General features: G+C 36.1%; 1 protein-coding gene across 3 annotated transcripts; it reads left to right on the forward strand.

Annotated features, from left to right (window-relative positions):
• Positions 1-937: 937 nt before the first annotated feature.
• On the forward strand, positions 938-23,394 carry VCAM1 (vascular cell adhesion molecule 1). Of its 3 annotated transcripts, none has more exons than XM_015870437.2 (7): positions 938-1,047; positions 13,381-13,656; positions 14,357-14,674; positions 15,407-15,679; positions 16,307-16,573; positions 17,216-17,482; positions 18,257-23,394. In XM_015870437.2, exons 1-7 carry the CDS (start codon positions 1,023-1,025, stop codon positions 18,415-18,417), a joined length of 1,587 nt encoding a protein of 528 aa, XP_015725923.1. In that variant the 5' UTR covers positions 938-1,022; the 3' UTR covers positions 18,418-23,394. The 3 variants fall into 3 exon arrangements, with proteins under 3 accessions (XP_015725923.1, XP_015725924.1, XP_015725922.1); XM_015870436.2 differs by lacking the exon at positions 938-1,047 and adding an exon at positions 12,487-12,659; XM_015870438.2 differs by lacking the exons at positions 938-1,047; positions 17,216-17,482 and adding an exon at positions 12,485-12,659.
• Positions 23,395-24,513: the final 1,119 nt, after the last annotated feature.

The raw sequence follows: 24,513 nt of genomic DNA on the forward strand, positions 1-24,513 counted from the left end.
AAAGGGCTGGAGCACCTCTGCTGTGAAGAAAGCTTGAGGAAGTTGGGATTGTTTAGCTTGGAGAAGAGAAGGCTGTGGGGAGACCTCATCATGGCCTTCCAGTACTTACTATAAGAGAACTTATAGGCAGGAAGGAGTCTGACTCTTTACATGGTCTAACAGTGATAGGATTAGGGAGAATGACTTTAAATTAAGAGGGGAGATTTAGCCTAGGTATAAGGAAGAAACATTTTAGTCAGAGGGTGGTGAGGTGCTGGAACAGGTTGCCCAGAAGGGTTGTGGATGCTGGAGGTATTCAAGGCCAGTTTGGAGGGGGTCCTGGGCAGCCTAATACAGTGGTTGGCAAACCTGCCTGTGGCAGAGTGTTTGGGTTTAGATGTTCTTTAAGGTTCTTTCCAACATAAAACAGTCTATGATTCAGTGATTGAAGTGCAATAAACAGCATGGGCCTAATTATATTTCTTGCTGCTTCAGGCTGCATTTTACACAATGCATTTTGCATTGTGTGAGGACTTTGAAAAGAATACAAAAATAAAATAGGAAGATTATAGAGTTTGAAACATACTGAGAACAATTATCTTAAACGTCTTTGTTTTACACAAACAAATTTCTGAGACTATTAAAAATTATCCTGAGAGCCCTTTTGTTTTAACAAGTCATGTCAATGCAGAATCTGAATATGTTGGGTTTTTTTTGTTGTTGTTGTTTCTACATATAACTATTGATGTGGGAGTTTCTATGAAACAGTTTTTTTTTAAGCAATAGTCATATTCACTAGAACAAGTTTGGAAGTACAAAGCACTTCCATTTTTATTAGCAGTATTTGATCCATGACTAATTGCTGTTATTCTATGAGGCTTTGTTTCCGTAAATACACCTGTATGGTTTTAATGAGCATGTTGAAAGTCTAATGCTAACTCTACATCTGAATGAACAAACTCATCAATAGCTAAGAAATGAGTTCAAATTAATGATTGTTTTTTCCTTTTCACCTCAGAAGTTTGGGATGCTGCACAGTGAAAATGAGAAGATGGGTCTTTTGTTCAGGTAAGTTCATACCAGCTTTTGATCTGGTGTGTATGCAATGGTCAGTTTGCATAGAATTCACAGCTGCATGACAGCTTAATTTCAGTGATTAAAAGGGTTTATACACAGGGTATAGGGTCTGTAATAAGGTGATTTCATGAAGGTGGGCCTTCTAGTATTTAGTATCAGTTGGTGAAGCTTGGAAAAACAGGGAACTGGTTCAGGGTGGAGACTCCAAAAGCATCCACTGCTCTTTGACACTGTTCTGTAGGGTGCCTCTGTTTCAATGACTGTCACACAGACATTTGAGGTACTATATTTTTCTTCTCTTTTCTTCCTCAGTATTTTATTATTTTGCTCATAATATCAACAAATGTACTTTTACCATTTTTCAAGTAGACATCAAAATTAAAAACTTGGAAATTATGTTGAGGAAGCTATTTGGAAAAGGTGTCTTCATGATAGATGGAGGATGTTTGTCTTGCTCCCATCATAGTCAATTCTTCGTACAGGCAATACAAGGCAAGGCTGACTTAAGAAAGAGGAAAAAATTTTGCTCCAAAATTGTACTGAAAGCCTGGACTAAAATTATCATTCTGGGCATTGGCTGTATGTTAGTTAGATTTGTGTATGTATAGACCCAGTAATTGCAAAGGAATACATGAGCATTCTCTGTGAGTGCAGTATCACAGCATATTGACTTGCCCCAAAATGTGACAATCTCCTAACTAAAGAAACGGTTAGAAACTGATCAATTCCACATGCTATGGCATAGTACGAAGTCTTGAAATGTATGAGGACTTGCAGCATATGTGATTTTTCCATATGTTTTGTTAACAAGTATCATACAAGTATTTTACTAAAACCTCTTTTTCTCACTGTGTTTCCTATGAAACTCTTCATTTTTAATTCCCAGACCTCATCCAGTGGAATAATATAAGCTACATTGCATGTATTTACAGCTGTCCCTAATCATTTTCTAATACTGTTGCTCTAATTATATTAGGCCTGGAAGTTTTTTGTTCAATCAGGGACACAGAGTAAAGCTGACTAAAGTGACCATAGTTCATGAATTAGGAGAACAGATTGGAGCAGCCCTCTGTCTCATAATAGTATTTAGTTTCCAACTGTCCTAGCAATACTTTTCCCTTTAAAAGACACTTCAAATGTTATTTGTTTTTTTATTAGTTCAAGTGAAAAGCACTACCTCCCCAGTCTCGCCAGTGGTTACATTTAAGAAATATTGGAGGGAAACTTCCAGTGACCTATTGCATTGTTTTAAAGTTATTTTTCCCAGCAAACTCTGTTTCTTTTGGCAGTCATTCGCAATTCTGCAGTTCTTCCAAAGGAAGGCAGGGCTTTGTCCTCTTTGAAATGGTCCAAAAAAAAAAGCAAGTGATAATCCCTGCCAATAACTTTCTGAAGTTATTGCAGATAAATTACTTGCACTGCCTGATTACTGGCAAGCTCTACAACACCCACGTGAAGTAAATCTCCTGGATGTTTGTATGGCCTAATCACTCTGATTATGTGGTTCTCTGTAGAGAAGTAAATATAAAAGTGGCATTATGTCTTGATTGCCTTTATTTTTTTCTGAATGAGAACTACATCCATTATTATTAATGGATCATTGTGAACTCACACAATGAACAGTAACACAATAGAAAATAGAATGGATTACACAAGGGGAAAAAAAAGTAGGATATTTATCTGTCTACTTGTAGTCATCTCCATTGAGCTCTCACAGGTATTGTTTCCTTGTATTAAATAGGTTTTGATTTCAAATAATAATGCCCTCTGACTATATGATGCACTTTAGTTGGGCAACTTTCATGAAACTAATTGATTTTTTTGAAGATAATTTTTTTTTTTTTTTTAACTTTTAACAAATATGTATGCTCTTGTGTCTACCACTCTTCATACATATTGTTTACTCTGCGTGGGTTCTGACTTTTTTCATTTAGGGTTTGTTTTTTCACTGTTGGAGGAAGAATATTTGCAATAAAATAAGAAAACTTAAAGAAGGAAGTCATATCTCAAGTAACAGTACATGATATCCTGCACAAATGAGGAAATTATTTAAAGCACTGCCTGATAAACTTGGCCTTTTATGTGCAGTCTTCAGCATCCGCTGTTGACTACTTGCTCTGTGTTACTGCACCAATGGTAAATGCTGCTGATGTGGCAAACAATCTGCTCCTCAGGCAATTTTGCCAGAATATGATGTAGTCTTTCACTTCTGGCCTGAGACCTGTAGGTCTCACTGTCCAGGTGGCCAGTTCTGTACAGGCAATAAACTGATGTTCATTCTTTTCTGTCCCAAAGGAAGTGTGGAGGAGGGAAGATGGCCTTCCTTCCAAAGGATATTTGCCTTTGCCATAGAGATAGACAAATAAATCAGCAAGAAAGACAAAAAAAAAACCCAAAAAAACAAAAAAAAACAAAAAAAACCCAACCAAACAAAAAAAGACCAACAACCCCAAACCATGAAAAGAAGGGTCATAAAACTTATGGCAAAGGAAAAAAACAATGACAATATTGTTTATGTCAGGACCTAGTTGCCATTTCATAAACAATTTTCTTCCTATTTTTGTTTGTTTTACTTGGGTATCCTGTTTCTTTCTTTATCTACTGTGTGACACTGGGGTTTCAAAAAGGACTAAGTCCATAGTAAAGTTTCATATATGATATAGTTGGAGAACGTGGAGATTTTTATGTTGAAGTTGGGGAAAAAAAAAAGTTAGTAAAATTGTAGATGTTTTTCTTGCAAGAATGGAAAGAAAGCATTGTTTTAAAAAAAATTGTTTTGTCTATATTTGTTGGGGATGTACTATTTCTTGTGTTTTCTTTTTAACTTTCTTGTTTTTTGAGATCAGTGTTAATGCATCTTGAAGTTGTATTGCAAAGCTAATTTTCACTGTTGAGTTTTATTCTTTTAAATGTATTTATTATTTGTGATAAATTTTACAAACTTTTATACTGTGGCAAGGAGCCTTCTGAACTGCAGCTGTGCTTCATCCTTGACCACTGCCATTCAAGGAGGTCCCCTAAAAAGTACTTAGGAATCTTGTTCCTTTTAACTTTGGTTATACAGATCCTTGGCAGCAGAGTTGCTCTTCAGTTTTTCAGTCTTTCTAGTTTCTAATGGTAGTAAATATGATGCTTTCAGTTGTAAGAAATCAGTAAGACATTACACAACTAACGGGGACAATACAAAGTTTGGTAGTGTGTCTAAAAATGTTTTATTTGAGTCCATTTGAGCTTTCCTTCAGTTATGGATGACAGCAGTCAGCTTTATGCAGCATATAGTGTAAAGTCAGCAGATGGTGAAGTTGCTACACAGAAGAAACAGATGAACTGTGGTAACAGGACTGTGGGGCAGCCTGGAAGTATTGCATTAGTAGCAGTTTACGGATAGTAACAGTTGATTTGCAAAGCAAAAGTTTGGCAGCCTCTGCAAAACTGAGGTGCTCAGAAGAGGTAATTTGATGAAGTTTGGTAGCGTCCTAAATTCAACAGTGATAAAATTGTTTTGTAGTTGCATGGAGAGTAAATTTTTATTGTAGGAGTGTAGAGGAGCTGTATAAAGTAGCAACATTGTTTTTAGAGCAGCAGAACAGTACAGGTGTTTCTTGATCTCTAATTAACCAGTGTTAATTAGTATTATACATTTTTATGTTTATAATGTATTTAGGATAAGATTTTCTGAAGCTACAGGCTTTAGGAATGTATGTCAATAGATTTATATTTCCAGTCTTAGACATTTTTCAAAGTAATTTCCTTGTGTTCACAGGTTTTTTCTTATGTTGAATAATACTCTCAAAAACTAGATGCATAGAAAACATCTCTCAGAGTCCTTTTTGTAATCAAAAGTATTAATTGTGCTGCCACTGTTCTTAAGGTTCTGCCTTTCCATTTACTTTTGGCCATGCCAAAGAGAATTTTATCAAATACATTAAAGCTTACAGACATAATTTTATCCAGACAAAATCCTAAGTTTGATAAAATTTGGTGATACGTCAAAGCCTGGATTATATATCTCTTCCCTATAAAAATGAACTGAAGAGTATAGTCAAGCAAGAGTGAAATTCCAGAAATACTGTTAATATTGTGTTGATCTTGTTGGTCAGCTATTCTCTGGCCTGCTTTTCGTGTTTATTGCAAAGGTATAAAGAATAAAGACTCTTATAAATCTTTTATGTCAAAAGGTTTGGAATAAAGTTGCACTTCTAGTATATTTGAAACAATCTGCATGTGATTTCTGTAGCATAAGAGAGGAACAGTAGCAGCAGAATTTATGGATGAAAATATTTCCTGTTTAGGTAAGGAGGTAAAAACCCAAAACATAATGTGTTTTCTAAGGTAAGAATAGGAGGCTATGAATATCCTCTATAATATTTTCTTTTACCTGAAATATACATGGTAGCACCACTTGTCCTTCCATTTGAAATACCTGAGAATGTGAAAAACAATTCCTAAAATATATGAGATACTGAAGACTTGAGACTATTTAATAATGTTTCAGGAAGAACCTTATCCTGATTATTAGTTTCCTGTTACCTTACATTATTTATTGTGTTTTGTGAAGCGATGTTAAGTGATTTCTGAGCAGAAAACTGGAATTTGTTAGGAAAGATTTTAAGTTTTAAAGTAAGAAGATTTTCATGTTATTTGTCAGAATTTATTTTAGTGGACTTTCAAATAACCTCCCACTGTCTGTAAATTTGATGAAGTTAGTGGCAGTTTCTGGCATCTGTGCTTACATTAAGCAGAAGATTTTTTCAGAGAAGAGACTCTGTGATTTATTTCTCTGCAAAGTCCTATTCTTCATGGGCAAGAATGGTTGATTGCATTCCGCTTTAACTGTGACATTTTAAAGCTGCCTTGGGCTCCTGGGCAATTATTCCTTACTCATTTGGGAATCACAAAGCTGTTCTCGCTTTTACTAAACACTCCTGTGTGTTGTAAACTGAGATGCGACAATGCAGGCTACACTTTCATTCCAGGCTCTTGGAATGCTATATACTTGACAGAGCTCTTCAAATAATCTAGACAGCTCTTTTTTGAGAGCCAGCATGCAGTTAAAGCACAGATAAAACTAGAAGTTCTGTATCACATTTCAGGTCAGGCTTTCATAGTTTTTCACCTTTGTTGACTTAAACAATAATAATAATAATAATTTTTTTAAAATAGCTATGAAACTGATTTAGATTGGTTATAATGAGATTACCAAGAAATTACAGTTGATTTCTTGCTTGATTTCATGTCCTGTTTCTAATAATTAGATCCTACCCGGACTTCCAGTTATTCACAATTGATTGTTTTATAGTTATGTGCCAGAAAAGTGCTATTCTCTGTCATGTGCCATATGTAATTGTGTCATTCAGAGCACTGAGCTTGATTGTCTGAGGTTTGGTCACTAAAAAAGGTTGGAAGTGTAAAGTGAATCTTAAATCTCCTGCACTGAAAAGGTAATTCCACAGCTAAATCAGGTTGCCCAGAGCTCTTCTCTTGTCCAATGATGCAATGACACCGTCATAAAAGGTCATCAGTGTGGTCAATGAGGATTTTCCCTTGGTGAAACCATGCTGGTTATCCTGTATCACCTCTCTATTTTCCATGTGCCTTAGCATAGCTTCCAGGAGGATCTGCTCCATGATCTTTCCTGGCACAGAGGTGAGTCTGATAGGATGGTAGCTCCCAGTTTCTTTTTACCTTCCTTAAAAATGGCTGTGATGTTATCTTATTTTCCAGTCACCAGGGACTTCACCTGATTGCCATGACTTCAAATATCATTGAGAGTGACTTGGTGACCACATTCCCCTAGGACTCTGGAATGCATCTCATTGGGACCCATAGACTTCTGGATGTTTGGGTTCCTCAGGTGGTCACGAACCTGATCTTTGCTTACAGTGGGAGAGGCATTGCTTTCCCAGTCCCCTCCTACCAAACCAAACATTTGAGGGCTGTGTGGTGAGCAGTTACCAGAGAAGACAGAGGCAAAAAAGTTGTCTGTTGTTACCAACAATTGCTAGAGTGTATTTCTTTTCAGAGTAAGATAGCTGTGTTTTATTAATTCGCTATAATTTTCTCAAGATCTTGATGAATTCACCTGTGAACATGCCCCTGGAAACTCTTGTGCCTTGAAGTCACCTTGCTTCTTGTCTTTTTGTATTCAGGATATCAGTCGAGCATTTGTTTGGAGTTGAGCTGCTGAAAAAGAAGTACTAATGTCTGTTGCTCATGCTTGAGTTGGTTGTAGTCAGAAACAAAGTCAATGGAGACAAAATGTATCCAACTAACAGAGTAATCTGTTCCTTATGAATTGGTATTCATATATTCTGGAAAATTTCAGGGGGGATCCTTGTTTAAGAAGCATGGGAATGCTGAAAGTCGGATATTTGTCAAGTAAATTCAGTACAAAGCTTTATGCTGCCTGACAGCAATTTCAAATATGCATCACGTTTCTCCAGTTGCCTCTCTTATCACTAGAGAGCAACATGGTCTGTGATAGAGGCTGACACAACTATGAAAGTCATTCTTGCTCACTTGTCTATCTGAGACACGGGTTTGGGCTTTGATACTTTGCCAAGTAATTGTCTTGAAAGGAAAAGTAAATCCAGGAACTTGCATCTTTCTTACTGTTGCTTGTCTATAAAAACTCAGCTGCCAGTGGTTTTTATCACATGACTAATTCTACATTCGCATAATTCTTCCATGAAAGTGTTAACGAAGCAAGTAGCTAAGATGCTACTTACCTCTGGATAGAAAAAAGGTAGTGTAAGTAACAAACCATTATATTGTTGATTTAGGATAGAGTGCATTCAGAAGCAAGTAGGATAAGTGCAGTATCCTTTACAGACTTGAAACTGGCTTTAAGTGTCACTTTGTTACGGTATGTACACACAAACATGTATTTTGTTATTGTAGAATACCTTGTCTAAGATATTTGACTTCTTGGCTCGATGAAAGTAAAAATCTGTCGAGTTTTTCTTATTTCTGTTTGGAGGGTTGCATACTGTAGAACTGCCAGCCTGTTTCTAGAGAGGGAAAGGTGACTTTTTCTAGATTAAAAAAATAATAATAATTTAAAATAAAATAAAATAAAATAAAAATATATATATATATGCCTGTTTTTTTTTTTTAAACAGGCATATATATATATATATGCCTGTTAAAAGTAAATAGGTTTTGCATTCCCCGTCATCTTTCTTAATGGAAGGTTTGAAAATGATGATACTCAAATTGTGCATTATTAAATCGGTTAACTATTTCTGGCATCCATATAATACTTCTATCTGGTAATGAGGCAGTCTACTGTGTGACTTCAAAGATAACATTTATGTAACACAGTGCTGCAAAAATAACACCTATACAGCTGAATGCAGCTCTTCAGAATGAGAGCCATCATAAGAGAATGATGTCTGTGATAGACAAGTTTCAAGATTATCCATAGCAGTGCAGCTATCAGTAGGCTGTCTAGGAAAGTCAGAATTCTGAATTCATTTCTCACATGTGCCATTTGGCTTCTGATCCAGCTAGAATGATCTGCTACAGGACTCGTTTTCATTTTCCTTTTCCTTTCTAGCCCCATAGGGACATACGTGTACCGTAATGACTGAGAAGCAAGGAGATGGGAAATGAGAAGTAACTGATTTCCCTTTTTGCATGGTACAGTGTGTACAAATGCTTTGGAGATGGGCTTCTGGCAAGTAATAACAAAGGTTGGTCAGAAGTTCTCCTCACCCTCTTCTTGATTAGCTTCATCTGATGATGTGAAATGTTGGCCTTAATGAAGTATACGACAAATTTACTGATATTGGTATTTCACATGGAATGCTGGGAGAACTAAGCTACTAATTTGCAATCTTTAAGTCTTTTAATCTTTTCAGCTTACTTTATCTTGCCATATTCTGGGTCCTAGCCAGTTTCTGCACTTTGACCCAGATTCCTCTTTTTTTTCTGTACTCTGACCATGTTGAATAAATTTTGCCTGAAAAGTTGTGATTCCAGTAAGAGCAACTGACTTGATTGTATTTCAGTGTGTTTGGCTCAAAATAAAAGTAGGTTTGAGCTCTCACATCAAAATTCACAAGAAGATTTTGAATACTCCAGAGTTCATATTGAATTTGGCTCTTGATACCCACTATTGCATATTTCAGGAAGAAAAGGGTTAATTTTTCCCAACCTATGTATTTATGAAGACAGTAGAATCTCAGTTACTGTAAGTGGTTGTAAAGGATATAAAATGGTTTCACTTTTAGATCCAGCACCACTCAAATGGCATTTTCTTTTTTCAGAAATGAAACCTGGAATTTCCATAGCTTGGTTTTTTTCTTTTTTTTTGCCAGCACAAACTAAGACAAAAAGTAGGGACTTTTTGTTAGCTGCTATTTTTTAGATAGTGAACTTTTTGCTCCTTCTATGAAATCAAAGAAACAATGCCTCTGAGTAGAAGTAATAACTTAGCTATTTTATTGCCTGTGCAGGTTATCACACTTCTGTATCATGTTATCTGGCATTTCATTTGTATCCTGGGTGTCTCCAAATGCTGTGCAGTTAAACTAACCAAACAGGAAATGGCATGCTGGTGAAGTGGTGCCTGAGGAAAACCAAGAAGGAAGTACATATAAAGTATTTCAGAAATTCCAGAGAAGAGAAAGAAACATGATGAATCTTTCTTGGTTTATTTATTTTTTTTTTTTTTTCCAGTAGATGACAATTTAGGTGTGGAGCACAATTGTCAGATGTTATCTGGGTTACAGGATAATATGTTGATGGGATTTTTTTGTGTGTTTGTTTGTAGTTAGAAGAAAGTTACAATTCCAGAAAGAGACACAGCCCCTCAAACTTGCAAGTAGATCTCATCCTTCCCATCCAGGTATGAAAATTATAGGAAGTTAGTGATGCTCTCCTCTCCAATTTGGGGCTTTGCAAAAATTCTACTATAGTCATGTGGTAAGAAAGAAGTTGAGGACTAACGCTCTTTTCTATGGATCCTTGGACATGAATCACAAAAAATCACAGAAAGAATGGCAAAGATTTTAAGATTCCAAATTCTGCCTGACTTTAAGGCTTTCAGCTTTTAGAATATCCTTCAGTGGAGGAGACGTGAGATGTTTCAAATGTTAAATAGTTAACATGTTGCATAATGCACAGTGTGCTCAAATAGCTCATTTAAGTTATCATAAACTCATGATTTCTTTTGTCTAGCAGAAATTAAGTGAAATTTATCCTAAATATTTAATAGGGTTTTAGAAGTATTGGATTAAAGTAAATGTGTATGACAGTTCTGAAATAGTTTTCTTTTACATTCCAGAGCAAGTCTAAGCTGTTTCAATTTCCTGAGGGGTGTTTGTATTTTCTGATACCAGGCCAAAAATGATGTGTGCAATATTTTCAAACTGTCTTTTGAGACATAATTGTTTTATCTTGGTTTGTCCACAAAAGCCTGAGAAAAGTCCCTTTTGATTGCTAGATATATTGGAAAATGTGTATTTACATTCCGGTGCTTAAATCTTTTAGTTTCTTGTGCCTTTAATAATTTTTTGTTAATACTGGTTACATTCCAGCATTCACTGTGCTCTGTGTGTGAGAATTTCTTACAGCTGATCCTATAATACTTGTAAATGTGCCTCTTTTTTTATTTTATTTTATTTTATTTTATTTTATTTTATTTTATTTTATTTTATTTTATTTATTTTTTTTAATCACCAGCACTGTCCTCTGTGATGTCTGAATAAAAAGCTTATCTGAACTCTTGTAAATCCCTAAAATTTGTCAGCTGCTTTCTGCTTTCAGGTGGAGCAACCAGTTCTGAAAACAAACCTTGACTTGATACCTATTTTCCTATTTGCAGGTTGATGCTGAGGATGGTACAGGCAACAGTAAATATACGTTCTTTTCAAAATGCTAAGGAGGCTCATGTTTGAGATTGGGGAAAGAGCAAATTTTAAGAAATTTCTGAATATCTTGGGAGATCCGTATGTACTTCAATATGTATGGGCCTTGCTCTTACCTATACTGTCTGGGTTAAATCTAACCACTCCATATAGTACTCCTGGTGCGGATCCAACTCCTGTAAAGTTAATGGCAGCTGTCCAGTTTAATTGAGTGGAAGCTGGAACAGAGATATTTCCTTTTCCGTGTTATCTGATGAAGGGTTTGATTACAGTTTTCCAGCATGCGGATACTGCCTTCTATATTTGTATTTTCTTGGATCTAGAAACCAGCTTCCCAGAAACAGGGAAATTTTGCCTTTTATCCTTTAGCTGAGGTTATGATTATTGAGCTGTTAAAACTAAGGAATTTCAACTCTTATTATGAAAAAGTATTTATTTGCTGCTCAACTGGGAGAATGTGCTTCCCTTTAACAAAGCCTGATATGTGAAGTAAAATTGCATTCTGTGGTTGCTGTTACCTACTCCAGGCAGATTTTGTTGGTTTTTGTTTCTGGATTTGATAAATGGTACTAACAGAACAGTGTTGTTCATGTATTTCATGACAGTTTTTTTGTTTCTATTCATTATTACTAACCGTCCTTTGATGAGGATGAAAATGTAGGGGCAGTTACAGTGCTTCTGTAGGTACTTTCTGGTGCTTCTGTCACCTCAGTCTGATATTTTAGAGCTCCTGTTAGATTGTTGACTGGAAAATCTTCATGGCTCAAAAAGTATTATGTTGGTGTAGTGCTAACTTTTCAGCAAGTACATTTCTTGAGCATTGATGGCATTATAGCTTCAGCCTTCATTTTTCCGGTGTATTACTCACCTACTAAGTGGCAGAAGAAAGTGATAATCTTTTAAAAACCTGCTTCATGAAGGTATTTCATAGATGTCAAATACACAATCTAACTATCTTACACCAAATGATTTTCCAAATGCATTTTAAATACAAGTATGTTTTGCACTGAATTTCTTGCTGCTTTTATCTAAGTCTGCAGACCTCTGTTAGCTAACTTCATTTTTAGGGATTAAAAATACTTAGCAGCGTGAGTAACATCGCTTCTGAGAGCAGTAGTAGTCCTCAAAGTGTTACCATGTTAGGGAACATTATTCATAAAGTAATATTGCGAGCAGTTTTCTCAAAGGACACAGTCCTACAAAAATATTTGAACTAAAAGCAAATCTGAATGACATCTCTATCTGAGATATAGTCTCAGTTACTTTCAACTGTAAGTTACCCACATCCATTCATTTTATTAAATGTTTGCAGGATCAGATCTTGTCTTGCTGTGTTTAATGGTACTAAGAACTATATTACAGGTGTTAATATTTCATACCCCGAGCTTTAAATTTTGTATTTAAAAGAATGGAGAAAAAAAAGAAAAAAAGAAAAAAAGAAAAAAAAAAAAAAAAAAAGCAGCAGAGGGCGCTGAGGCCACCAAACATGGATCTGTTCCTCCCTAATCTGGATTTCCCCGTGCAGGGATTTCCCACTCCACTTAAACAAGAGCCTTTATAAAGAGCACTTGTAGCAACTCAGTTGCAGAGCAGCAGCCTCTCAGTGTGCTTCTTCACAGGAAAGGAAGCAAAGCTTTTGATCATACTTTATTTTCCTAATAACAGCAATTATAAGACAGATGGGAAGAACAAGTGAAACTGTGCTCATTATTTTGTGTGTATTAATAACTGGTAAGTTGGAAAGATTTGTTTGCTTCGTTTACTTTTAGTTTTGTTAAATGTTAAGTGAACTACGATTTACTGTTTTCTTATTTCTCTTTGTTGCATTTGCTTTTACATTGCAGTGAATACAATTTCAATTAAGTAGTTCTTTCAGAATATCAAGAAGTTTATTTCTGGCGTTTATTTGTAGCTTTTCTCTGCACGATCACTTTCTTACAGTGGCTGAAAGACTATCCAGAAAACAACTGTACATTCAGTCATATCTCTGTATATTTGGTATACAGTCATACATCACTGTATATTTGGTTTTACTGTCATGTCTGACAGTATCAGTTAAGTTTGATACTAGATATTCTGCTGAAAGCTATTTGGCAGCTGTCCTTGCCATTTTACTTAACATCCCTTCCCTTAAATGTTACAGTTTTACAACAAAATCCTCCTGAAAAGTTATATTGTGCCTTTTCATCTGTTTTCACTGACCACATTGATTTATGCTTTTTATGCATCAGAAGTGTGTGTTAGGGTCAGCTCAGTCTGCTAACTTAGGAAAAAAAAGAAAAAAAATAGTGATTCTTATGGGATATTTTTTAGATAATAAATCATTGCATGATCTGTATTTAACTTCCTCACAGCTGTAAACTTGTTACCTTGTGTCACAGTAGGCCATGATAAAAAGGGATGTAAATTTTAACAGTGTTGCTGAGTTTATGTATGTTTCTCCCTGTTGTAGTTAAAGCTTTTGAAATGGAAATTATACCGGCTGACAGAGTTGTTGCACGGATTGGAGAAATACTGATACTCACATGCAATACTACTGGCTGCGCATTACCAAAGTTTTCATGGAGAACCCAAATGGACTACCCCCTTGGAGGAAAAGTGTACAACAACAAGACATACTCTACCTTGACTATGAATCCAGTTAGTGCTGAAAATTCTAACGATTATTTATGTACTGTCATCTGCAATAAAGAGAAAAAAGAGAAGAGTGTCAAAGTTGAACTTTACTGTAAGTAAAAATGCTCTTTAAGTTGTACTCTTTTGCTAAGAAATTATACTTTAAAAAATAATTGTTCTTAGATATTGCAGTTGGCAGTTATCTGGAGCACTAGGGTAAATAGTCTGATATAACACAAAGTACATTTCCTTGTAAAGATTCCTCTGTCTGTTTCTTCTCAGCCCCATTCTGTTTAGCTTTTTACCCTGAAAATAGTATATATTCTCATTCTTGGTAATACTTGAAAGCTGGAACATAGACTCCCCCAGACGCTTGTAGAAATGGAACAAATGGAACAGTGCGGTTTAGATGGACATACATGGGAAACAGTGCAAAGTCTTGGCAGTATTCAGGGTTACAATTCAGATGTCTAAAGTTGCCAGTATGAAAAATAAGATGCTACTAGTGTATCTATTGTTACAGATCCCTCTGCATATTTAGGTAGCTGCGTCACTTAATTAGTTGCCTTGCGAGATCTCATTAAATAATTTGTGATCATATTCTAAAAAATTGTAAAAATGCATTTCTTCTTAGCATGTTAACTGCTTATAAAATACCTGTATGTTTTCATATCAAGGTATGTCTTGCTATAGAGTTTATATAGGGTTGATAAGAAGCTGATATGCACCTTTAAACTTGTGTTGTTTAATGTTTGGACCCTGCTCTGAGGCCCATCTCTGATAGCCTAAAGAAGTGGGTTTTGTTCTTCTAGCTTTTCCCAGCAATCCTGTCATTGAGACCAGCACATCTCTAGTTGTTGGAGAAACCACCACTGTCATCTGTAAAATTCATGATGTGTTTCCCTCTGAACACCTGGAATTACTCCTAAAGAAAGATGAATACATTCTTCATAGCAAAACTTTTGAAGGAGATGTCAGCACAAAAACAGAAACCAAAGCTGTGGCATACTCATTTAACCTCACAACTGAAGACAATGGCAAGGAGATTACTTGTGTGGCCAGATTACAGATTGACAGTATGGACTTTGAGCCCAAAGAAAGATCAACTTCTCTCAAACTGAATGCACACTGTAAGTGTTTTTACATTAGCGTTATATGCTATATTTTATGGAATGGGTTTATGAATTTTGTGCATTTATAATGTGCACTTGTTTGTATTTACACAATTATTTTCTAGTATCTATTTTTAATTGCAAAAATATCAAAAGTAGGATATACCATTTAGATATTATCCCTGAACACAGACCTCTAATGTCTTTGTGGAACAGATTGTGTTTTCAGATTTCAGCCTAGGCCATCTAAGTTAAATGGGTTTATTCAGCAACAATTAGTAAGGAGCTTGTGCACATTGCCTTAGACACCTACTGTTGTTCAGAATCTAGGCTGTCCTGTAAGAATTCATCTGTCTCACTCTTATCTAGGGCTCTGGAACTCAGTCAGAAAGTGAAGACCATAAGAACAGCAACAATAGTATCCAGATAAACAATTATTTTTAAAATTGCCTTGGTATGCTTAGCAGTTTCAAGTTTGTAGCCCTAAGCAATAAGGAGACAAGCGTAAGAGTAAACAGAAGAAGAAGTTATTTGTATGCATTGTGTCTAGCTTAGCTTTCAAAACTACAAACTCAGTGTCTTATCAAGTCTGGAAAAATCATTCCACTGTGTTACTGGCATCTGTGTCGTTTTTTTTTTCCTTGGTTGTGCGTGCATATATATGTATAACTGTAGAGAAGCTAATGTTAAAGGTGTGCATGTCATTCTCCATTAACATGCTAACCTTATCTTTCTTTTGTTCTTTTCCAGTTGGTCCACAAAATACTTTCATTAATACATTTCCTGGAAACTCATCAATGGAAGGACACTCTCTAAAACTTACTTGTGTGACTGAGAGTAATCCACCAGCAAAAGTATTTTGGAGAAAACATCTGGCGAAGGAAAACATTCAGCATTTTGTGAAGAACAATGTCCTTTCTATTCCTCATGCCCATTTCACTGACTCAGGACAGTACATCTGTGAAGTAATTAATCCTATAACTAATAAAACTGAGAAAGCAACCATGAACATTGTTATACAAGGTACAAGTCTACTTGCATTTAACTATTATTCAGTAACTAATCTGTGGCTATGTATTGAGTTGAAAGTTGCTGAAACATTGATAAATAGGAAATTACTGGTCTTTCCTTCTGTGTTTTCAGAATTTAATTTCTAATTACTAGCTGTTCTCTATGGGCTGTGGTTTTCATTTCGATGCTTACTTTTCTAATTCTCTACTGCTGTGTATGTGTGCCTCTATACATTTACTACAAAGCAACACTCAAAGCGATAAAGAAATCTGAAGTAGTGCTGAGGGGAACAGCTGTTCCCTTGGAATGCCAGTGTCCATAGCAATGTCACAGGGAAATCCCAGGCATACTATGCAAGTAGAAAATACATTCTAAAGATTTTCTGTGGAGGTTATATTGAATGTTTGTCCTTCTTTTCAGTTACAACTCTGTGTCCTGTACTTTCAGTCTCCATTCTGGCTATGCCAGGTGCTGACTCCTCAACCTATGTTCAATTACAGCAGTTTCATTTCATTAGTCAGCATATTCTTCTGCTTTAGCCCTGCTGATGCTGCTTATTGCATGGTAATGGTAATGTTATGTAGGTGTGGGGCTCATTTCTGGCACTAATCCATCTCTAACTTTTTTTTTTTCTTGTAGCTCCACCAAAAAATACATCGCTAACAGTTTTCCCATCGAGTTCAGTGAGAGAAGGAGAAAGTGTTACCATCTCTTGTGCAGCTGCAGGTGTCCCAGCTGTTCAGATTATCCTAGAAAAGAAAATAGGTGATGTGATCACAGCCCTTGAAACAGAAGATGGCAAATACACCATAGACAAGGCTCAGCTAAAGGATGCAGGAAAATATCAGTGCACATTCACTAACAAATTTGGAAATCGTTCTTTAGATGTAGAACTTGATGTCAAAGGTAAGTTAAAATAACCATTGTATAGAGTTAATATTTTGATTTTTTTTAATTTTATTTATTTATATTTTTTAAGGTGGATGATATGACAATGAAATGTCTTTAAAAATACTGAGATGTGTTGTACAGGTTCTTCTGTAAGTGGTTAAATATTAGTAGTTTTGAAAACTTCTGACTGGAATTTCAGAACACTAAATAATTGCTTCAAAATATTTCACAAATCTACTTCTCCCACATACTCTGAACAGGAATGTAGTGAAAAGATACTATTTTAGGTCTCTCTCCTTTGCTTTTTTATTTCTTTTCTGTTGAGAGAGCACATCAACCTCTGTGTCTGTTGGTCTGTGTCCTTTCATGAACACAAATAATTGAACAGTGAATTTAAAACCAGGAAAGAAGGCTCAATATAATGTAAAAGATACATAAAATACCCCACCAATTTATAAAATGCTATATCTGTCAGCTGCTGTTGACTGCAGTGCTTTAAGGATAGCTGGTGACAAAGAAGTGTCCAAAACTGCGCACTTGAAAATTATAGCAAATCCATTAACTAGATTAGTGTTTTGTATGTGCAAACTTCATGAGATTGTTTTGTTCTTTTTGCTTCCATTTGTTGATAAACTTTACCTTTGTGTTTCTTGTCAGTTCCTCCTCAGAATATTACTGTGTTAGTTTATCCATCAGAAAACGTTAAAGAAGGAGAAAACATCACTATTATGTGTAGCACGTACAGTAACCCACCATCACAGATGATCCTGAGAAAAGTTAATCAAGAGAAAAAAATAATTCTGCCAGCAATCAATGGGACCTTCATGCTCTACAATGTAACCAAAAATGATACAGGCAGATATTTGCTTGATGTTTTCAATGAGGTTGGAAACAATGTGAAAGTGATAGAGATAGCTGTTGTAGGTAGGTAAATCTATTGCCTAAACTTATTTTGTTTGTATGTTCTAGTAGATTTTGTGTCAAGGTAGGCAAAACAAGTTCACGGCTAATCTTTGCACAAAAATATTGAAGTTGACCCCCAAGAAAACCCCAAACCAACAACAACAACAAAAAAACAAACAAACAAACAAACAAAAAACAAACCAAGCAAACAACATCAACAACAACAAAGAAAAAACAGAGCAACTGATGAGGATCTGCTTTATTTAACCTTCTTATAGTGTGGATGTTGTCTCTGTTACATGAGTAGGCACTGTAGCTGTAGGGACAGGGCCAGAAAAAGGTGGATTCTAACCAGTTCCCTGTGCATTTTGTGAACAGTGAGGTTCACCCAGAGAGGTCTAAACACTGAGTTTATTAAACATGACGTTCTCCTGAAGCATTATGTTGCCAGGAGATGGAATTATCCCTATATTGTTTACCGGGTGAAATAGATAGTATTCTTGGTTGTTATTCTTCAGGAACTCCATGGTATTATTCATAGTTGATGATATCAAGTGTGTTTGAACTTGTATAGCGTGCTCAAGACCAAAGTTCTGGCTCAGAATTATAGTGCTACTGTGGAGTTACTAACGAAAAAAGAAACAAGGAAAAGGTATTGAAATGTGCTTTGTGGAAGAAAACTGAAAAAATGTTCCAGTTAAGGTCACTAAAATAACTCTGCTTTTAGTTATACATTAAAATCTGTGTAAAAACTGATTCTTACAACTTTTTGTATCCTTTTGTCTCTGTTTTCAGGAAAATTGGAAAAACCAGATCAAATTATGCCCCTGATTATTGCATTCTCCTGTGTAGCAGCAGTAGCAGTACCTGTGGTTGCAATTTTGATCTACGTGTCAAGAAAAGCAAAGATAAATGGATCCTACAGTCTCGTTAAAGCATTGAGGCTGAAAGTGTGATTGTATGAATATAACTCTAAATTTTTCATAATAAGCAATTTTATTTATTGTTGTGACTCTTTCTATGCCTGTTGCAAAACATATGGTAACAAACAAGTGATTTGAGAACAGTACCATATGATTGCAAATGCATTTTTGGTGTGCTTTAAGAGGCATTTCAGAATTTGAATTAAAGGGAAGGCTAGCATCCTGTCTTAGGAGTAGGTATAGCACTTCTGTGTTGAAGCATGTGAAATCAAGAGTTCCTTGTGGAACTACGTTTGTACATAGTGTATAAATTGTTACAAATATGTTTAACTGAATATCAGTTTGTAAAATTGCAGTCTCTGCAACTGTATATAGACATGATGTTTATTCAGAAATATAAATTAGTGTTACTTGAACTGATTAATAATATTTTATTTTGTATTATTCTACGGATTGAATGTTTTTAATATAGTCTTTCTGCTTGTGGCCATTTTTGGAAATTGTTCTCCTTTCACTTATTTTGCCATAAACTTTGTACCTTCAAAGAAATCACACAATCACTTGGTTATTCATATGATTATTTTAAATTAATTTAAGATCTCAAGACTTGTTTGTGAAGCATTGTATTTTAGTTAGTGAATACATTATAATAAATATTACATAGGAAGGGGCTGGGATTATAAAATAGGTGTTTTGGGGACAGCTGAAGTGTTTTTATGGGAATTAGTCATTCACAAATCAATGACAAAATTCTGCTGTTTCATAACGAACCAAATTAGACCCTTTGCTTAGGATGTAAGCTGTCAATAAGTATGCTTTAGAGATTTCCACTACAAAATGCTACCAGTATGTTTCTCTTAAATCCCCCTAGTGATTCTTGCTTAGTATTTTGTCAGAATACTTGCTTTCATACTTTCTTACCTGGAAATCACCTGCTGTGATTTTGTTTTTTAGAAATGTAGTTCCTTTTTACCTGTGGACTTCCTCTGATATGTTTAAACGTAGAGATCTTGATGTAGGTTAGTATTACTAAAGACAAAGCTTGTGTAGTTCTTATGCACATTCCTGTAGAAGGAGCTATTGAAAGCTACTATCCTTAGCAACAGCAGGTTTTAAGAGTGACAGGAAGCCCTCCGTGGAACGGCAGAATCAAAGCAGGTGGTTACCTAAGCAAAGAGAATCCATATGACCTCAGCCATGGTGGTGGTTGTTTCCTGAAGCGATGTCATTCTTGGGCTGCTCATTGTGGAAACCAAATCACTTGCCTGGCTATGTGCTTTACCCTGGTTAGTGCCTCTTTTCACCACATCCTCTTTCTGGCGCTGGGAAAACGCCTATGAAAATAGCAGATCTTCTGTGCAGAGGCAAAGATGAAAGGGAATGAGAAGTGGAATTTAATGTTATTCTTCACTACATCCTTGCCAGCAGTGCTGCTTTGACTCATGTGGTTTGTGTTGTTCACTGAAGATAAGGCTCTACAAGGTACAAAGCTGTATTAAGGGATCAGACATTGAGGTGCTAGAGTACATTTACCCCCAGCAGCCTTGTGTTAGACACAAGAATGGGGTGCTGGCTTCTCCAAACTTGCATGAAAATGCAATCTATATGAAAGGTCAGAAATCTATATGAAAGTAATTTCTTTGTGTTATTTACTATCTACAAATGATAGCAGCTGCCCCCAACAGCAATACAAACACAAATGTCATTTTATAGCTTGCTGCAGGATGAGGTGTGGTGCACATCTGTGTCATCTTCATAGCATACTCAGAAGTGTTTTCTGAACAGTAAATTATTTCATGCAGGGTCCTGTGCATGTCTACAGTTGGAATGGGAGCTTTGGAAAGTGGGAGTGTAGCAGAAAAAGAGAAGTATGGACTTGGCTTGGAGAAATATGAGCTTGAAGTAGGAGGGTGAAGGAAAGATTGAAGACAGAGGAGATGGAAAGCTTTGACAGACTCATGACATAAATTTCTTGGAGGTAATCCCAAGCAGGTTTATTCATAATATCAAGCATACCTCTGTGCTGACTTGTGAGCAAACCAAAAAGTATATATTTATATTTTTTTCCCTGTATGAAACTTCATTGCATACACATTTTGTCTACCAGATATAATTCTTGTTGCTGGAGGACCTGGGGGGAAGGGGGGTAAAAGAATAGGAAAAAGAAAAATTAAAATGCATAAGATGTTTCAATTTGGAGAGAATTCTGAAGAAGGAGGGGATGTGACTGAAGTTTTCTAAATTGTGAAGGCAGTTAGTAGCAAACAACAAATACAAAACTGTTGTTTGCTAAATCATATGATGCCAGGACTGCAGGACCCCTACATGAGTGGGAGACTGGTTTAATGGAAATAATGGAAGGTACTTCTTAACACGGTAAATAGTTGGAAGCTTCTATTGCTGGAGATTGTGATGAAAGGCAGTATCAATTGGTTCAGAAGGAAAATAGTGAAAAAATAAAGAACTAAAGGATCAAGAACAAATACTAAAGGAAATAAGCAAATAGTCCTCAGGCCAATTTTGCATGTTGACCTTAAGCAGACACTCATTGCTGAAAACACACTGCCATAGTGGAATGATAGGTAAGACCCAGAAAGTTATTTCTGCCTTTTGACTCTCTGCATGGGCTTGAATGAGGCCTGCTTGGGTAAGGGGTTTATTAGCCTTTATGCTGTTTTCCTTTCTTCTGTAGTCTCTTAGAAGTTATAAAAAGAGAAGAGCTGAGTAAGAGGACTTGACTTTGGTTGGACTTGATGATCTTCGAGGTCTTTTCCAACCTGGGTAATTCTATGATTCTATGAGAGAGAAATACGAATCATCTCACAACAGCATTTCTGCAATTTTGTTTTTTTTTCCTGGGAAATCCCCTCAGGTTCTCAATTTATTTGTGATTTAGATGCAGATTTTTATGTCTACATGATTTGTCTGCCCTCACAGAGTCTCTATACTTAATAGCCAATTAAGTCAATGGGGGTTGATATTTGATTTCAGTAGGCCAGCTTCTATAATCATGAAGTGAATAAGCAGAGCTTGCAGTGCTCGTTTTGGGAGAGGCTGCTTTTGTGTGGGCAGCAAACTTCCTTTCCTTGAAATTACTAAGAACTTTACCAGCAAATCTCCTCCTCTGCAGCCTGATTTTCGGTATTTCCCAGGACATTTCTTCATTTGGGCAGCAGCTTGTTTTATTGGGGTTGAAAGTTCATTGTCAAGTAACTTATCTTTTTGTTGAAAATCACAGAAGGATTATAATTTCTCCCTGTGCTATCTTTCATCAAGTGCAGAGCCTCTGCCCTGGCTAAAAGGCATAAACAACAGCTCCAGACTAGCAAGTGCTTTCAGGAAGGGTCTGAGCTGCCTGGAGGTCTAGGTAAGAGCCCCTGCCATGGGGCGTGTCTTCATGACTGACAAAATAATCTGTAGAGCAGAGGACTGCGACGTTCATTCAGGTTTCCCCTGCAAAGTTGCATAGCTTATAGAGTTGCCTTTTACCCTGTTACCCTGCTAATGCATACCAGTTGTCCATGAGTTTATCCCAGCAATACTGTGGGGCACTGCTAAATGTTAAAGGTAAAATGGGTCTAGATATTTAAAAGTGATTACAAAATCTGATTCCCTATAGCCAGTTTGAGACATGCTCTTTTTAAAATGTAAAGTTAAATAGAAAAAAGGTAACTTTTTAAACACTTTTGGGGAATGCTTTCAAATGATTTTGTATGTATGCTGAAGGGAACATTTAATTTCTCCTGTGACAGAGGTATTAGTTTACTTTGTCTTCCTTTTTGTGCCTTCTTCCCCACAAAACAATTGTATCCTGTAATCAAACTCTGTCTTGTCTCTTTGGTAAACTAAAGAAATTGAGCTGCTGTAAGCCTACCTTTCTCTATAAAGTTATTTCTATGGTGCATAAATTATCCTCACAGTCTTTTCTAACTCTGCTCTACTGCTGCAACATAACCTTTAACACAGTAGAGAAAGAATGGTATATGATCTTGAACACTCCTCCACTTTTTAGATTGAAATATTTTTGTTATTCCATATTTGTTAAGGGCTTACAGCTGTGGAATCTTTATTAGTATTTTAGTTTTAACTATTTTAGTTTATTAGTACTAACTGTGATGTAATTCTGCAACATGGCTACCAGTTAAGCCACAAAGCCTCTTTGCTGTGGCTCGTCAGACTTAATAGATTGAAGTAGCTCTAGCATGTAAGAGCAACCACACTAGATCAGACCAAGATATTTTAACCAGAAGTGGTTAAAAGTTAATGCCTAAAAAAAATGCTGCAGAATCGTGAAGTGTATGGTAAGATCTTCTCCAAATGCTCTCCCCACGTCCAGCTCTTTTGAAGCTCAGGCTTTTTAAGTTTGCTTCTCTGCATTCAGTAGTTCACAGTGGATTTGTTTTCAGTTTGTTTGTTTTGCCTCTTGATATTATAAAAATTCACAGCATCCACAACATCCTTGTTTGCAAGGGAGTAAACACCACTTTGCTGGGTTCAATATCCTGTGCTGATAATGTCTGAGAGTTTGGAGTTTCTGTTTTATATTTTGGTTCATCATCTTTTTAAAATAAAGGAAAGATAAACTTTGTGCAATCTTTCAACACTAAACTGCCCAGATTTCTAGATAACATCATGGACGTAAGCAACTGTAATATGAGGAACACTGCAGAGTATTGCTGCAAGTTGTCAGCAGCGGGAGGGAGGGATTTGACAGTGATCCCACAGAGCATAATTGGAGGGCTGAATGTGCAGTATCTATTAAGGAGTAATTCTCCATGCAGTCTGTATTGCCAATTGCTGTAGTTAATGTAGTGCAAATGAGTAATCAGAATTAGTTTCACATTTGAAGAATTCTCACTTAGATGTTTAACATTCAAATTTTTTATATTTTTTTTTAAAGCAAATATAAGCATATTGGATAATTACTTTCAAAAATAAGGTAACATTTTGTATGATTTACCAGAAGAAGTGTGTGAAACAATAAACCAACAGCATGCAGCAAAGATGAAACAAGCTCCTTTTGTTGGTGCCTGTTAAGAGCGTGTGATCAGAGCTCAAGTCTGTGACACTTGAAAAGAAAAGGTGTCAATTCTGAACCACAAAATTAACATCCCTGCCTGTAGTTAGATGATGAATAACTCTTTTTAGTTGTATCTCTCTTGCAGTTAAACTGTCAAGCACAGAAATCTGGAAAGCGTGTGATTTGAGTGCCTTTTAAAAAGATCCATCCTTAAGTTCCAGTTTTCTCCTGGAGAGAGACAGAGATCTGCAGTCTAGAGAAATGGAATGTGGTTCTGTGTATCTTCTAGGTTACCCTGAGATACATTCCATACAAGAGTCATACAAAAAATCACCTTAAATTTTGCATAATGTAAGTTATTGGTGCAATTTTTTATAATTTTTTAGAAGTTATGCTGTAGGATTTACTAACTTCAAAGAGGTCACAATTAGATTGAATTAAAAGCATTGATTTATTGGAGACGACAGGCTTAAAAGCCAAACAAGAAACTTTTGCATGCCATTTAATCTATTTTGCAACTTGAAGTTTGTAATCTGCAGCTATGTTTAAACATTCTTGTCAGACAGATTAAAAAAAAAAAAAGCGTCTTGGAAGGGCAAAGTGATTTTCTGGTCTCATCATAGTCTTTCTATATTCTTCCACTTACCAGGCCTAGAGAGAGCAGTGTGTTGTCTGCACTGTACAATAAAAAAACGAGGGATTACATTCAAAAGAAACAACAATGAAACTTCCAGTTTTATGTGAGCAACAAATTGTTCATGGCAAGGATGGTTCAGCACCCAGAGTGGGTTATTCAGCAGCTGTAGAACTTGAGGATTTGTGCAGTCCAGCTGGATAAGAACCTGAGTAATGTGAGTTTAGCTTTGCTTTGAGCACAGCTGTGGACTTGGTGGTTTCCTGTGGTCACCCCATCTTAATTTTTTTCTGTAATTCTGTTACAGAGCCTTCTGTAAGTTAACTTCGCTTGCTTCGTAATGAACGATGTAATTGCTATACAGGATGAAATAAATCACAGTCAAACAGTTCTTTGTTAAGCAGCAACCAAAGTTTCTTAGGAGGATCTAAGAAGCACCCCTGAAAGCAGCCATAGGAATAGCTGCTTTTAAGGT

Source organism: Coturnix japonica, chromosome 8 (genome assembly GCF_001577835.2).
Source record: "Coturnix japonica isolate 7356 chromosome 8, Coturnix japonica 2.1, whole genome shotgun sequence".
NCBI classification, from domain to species: domain Eukaryota; kingdom Metazoa; phylum Chordata; class Aves; order Galliformes; family Phasianidae; genus Coturnix; species Coturnix japonica.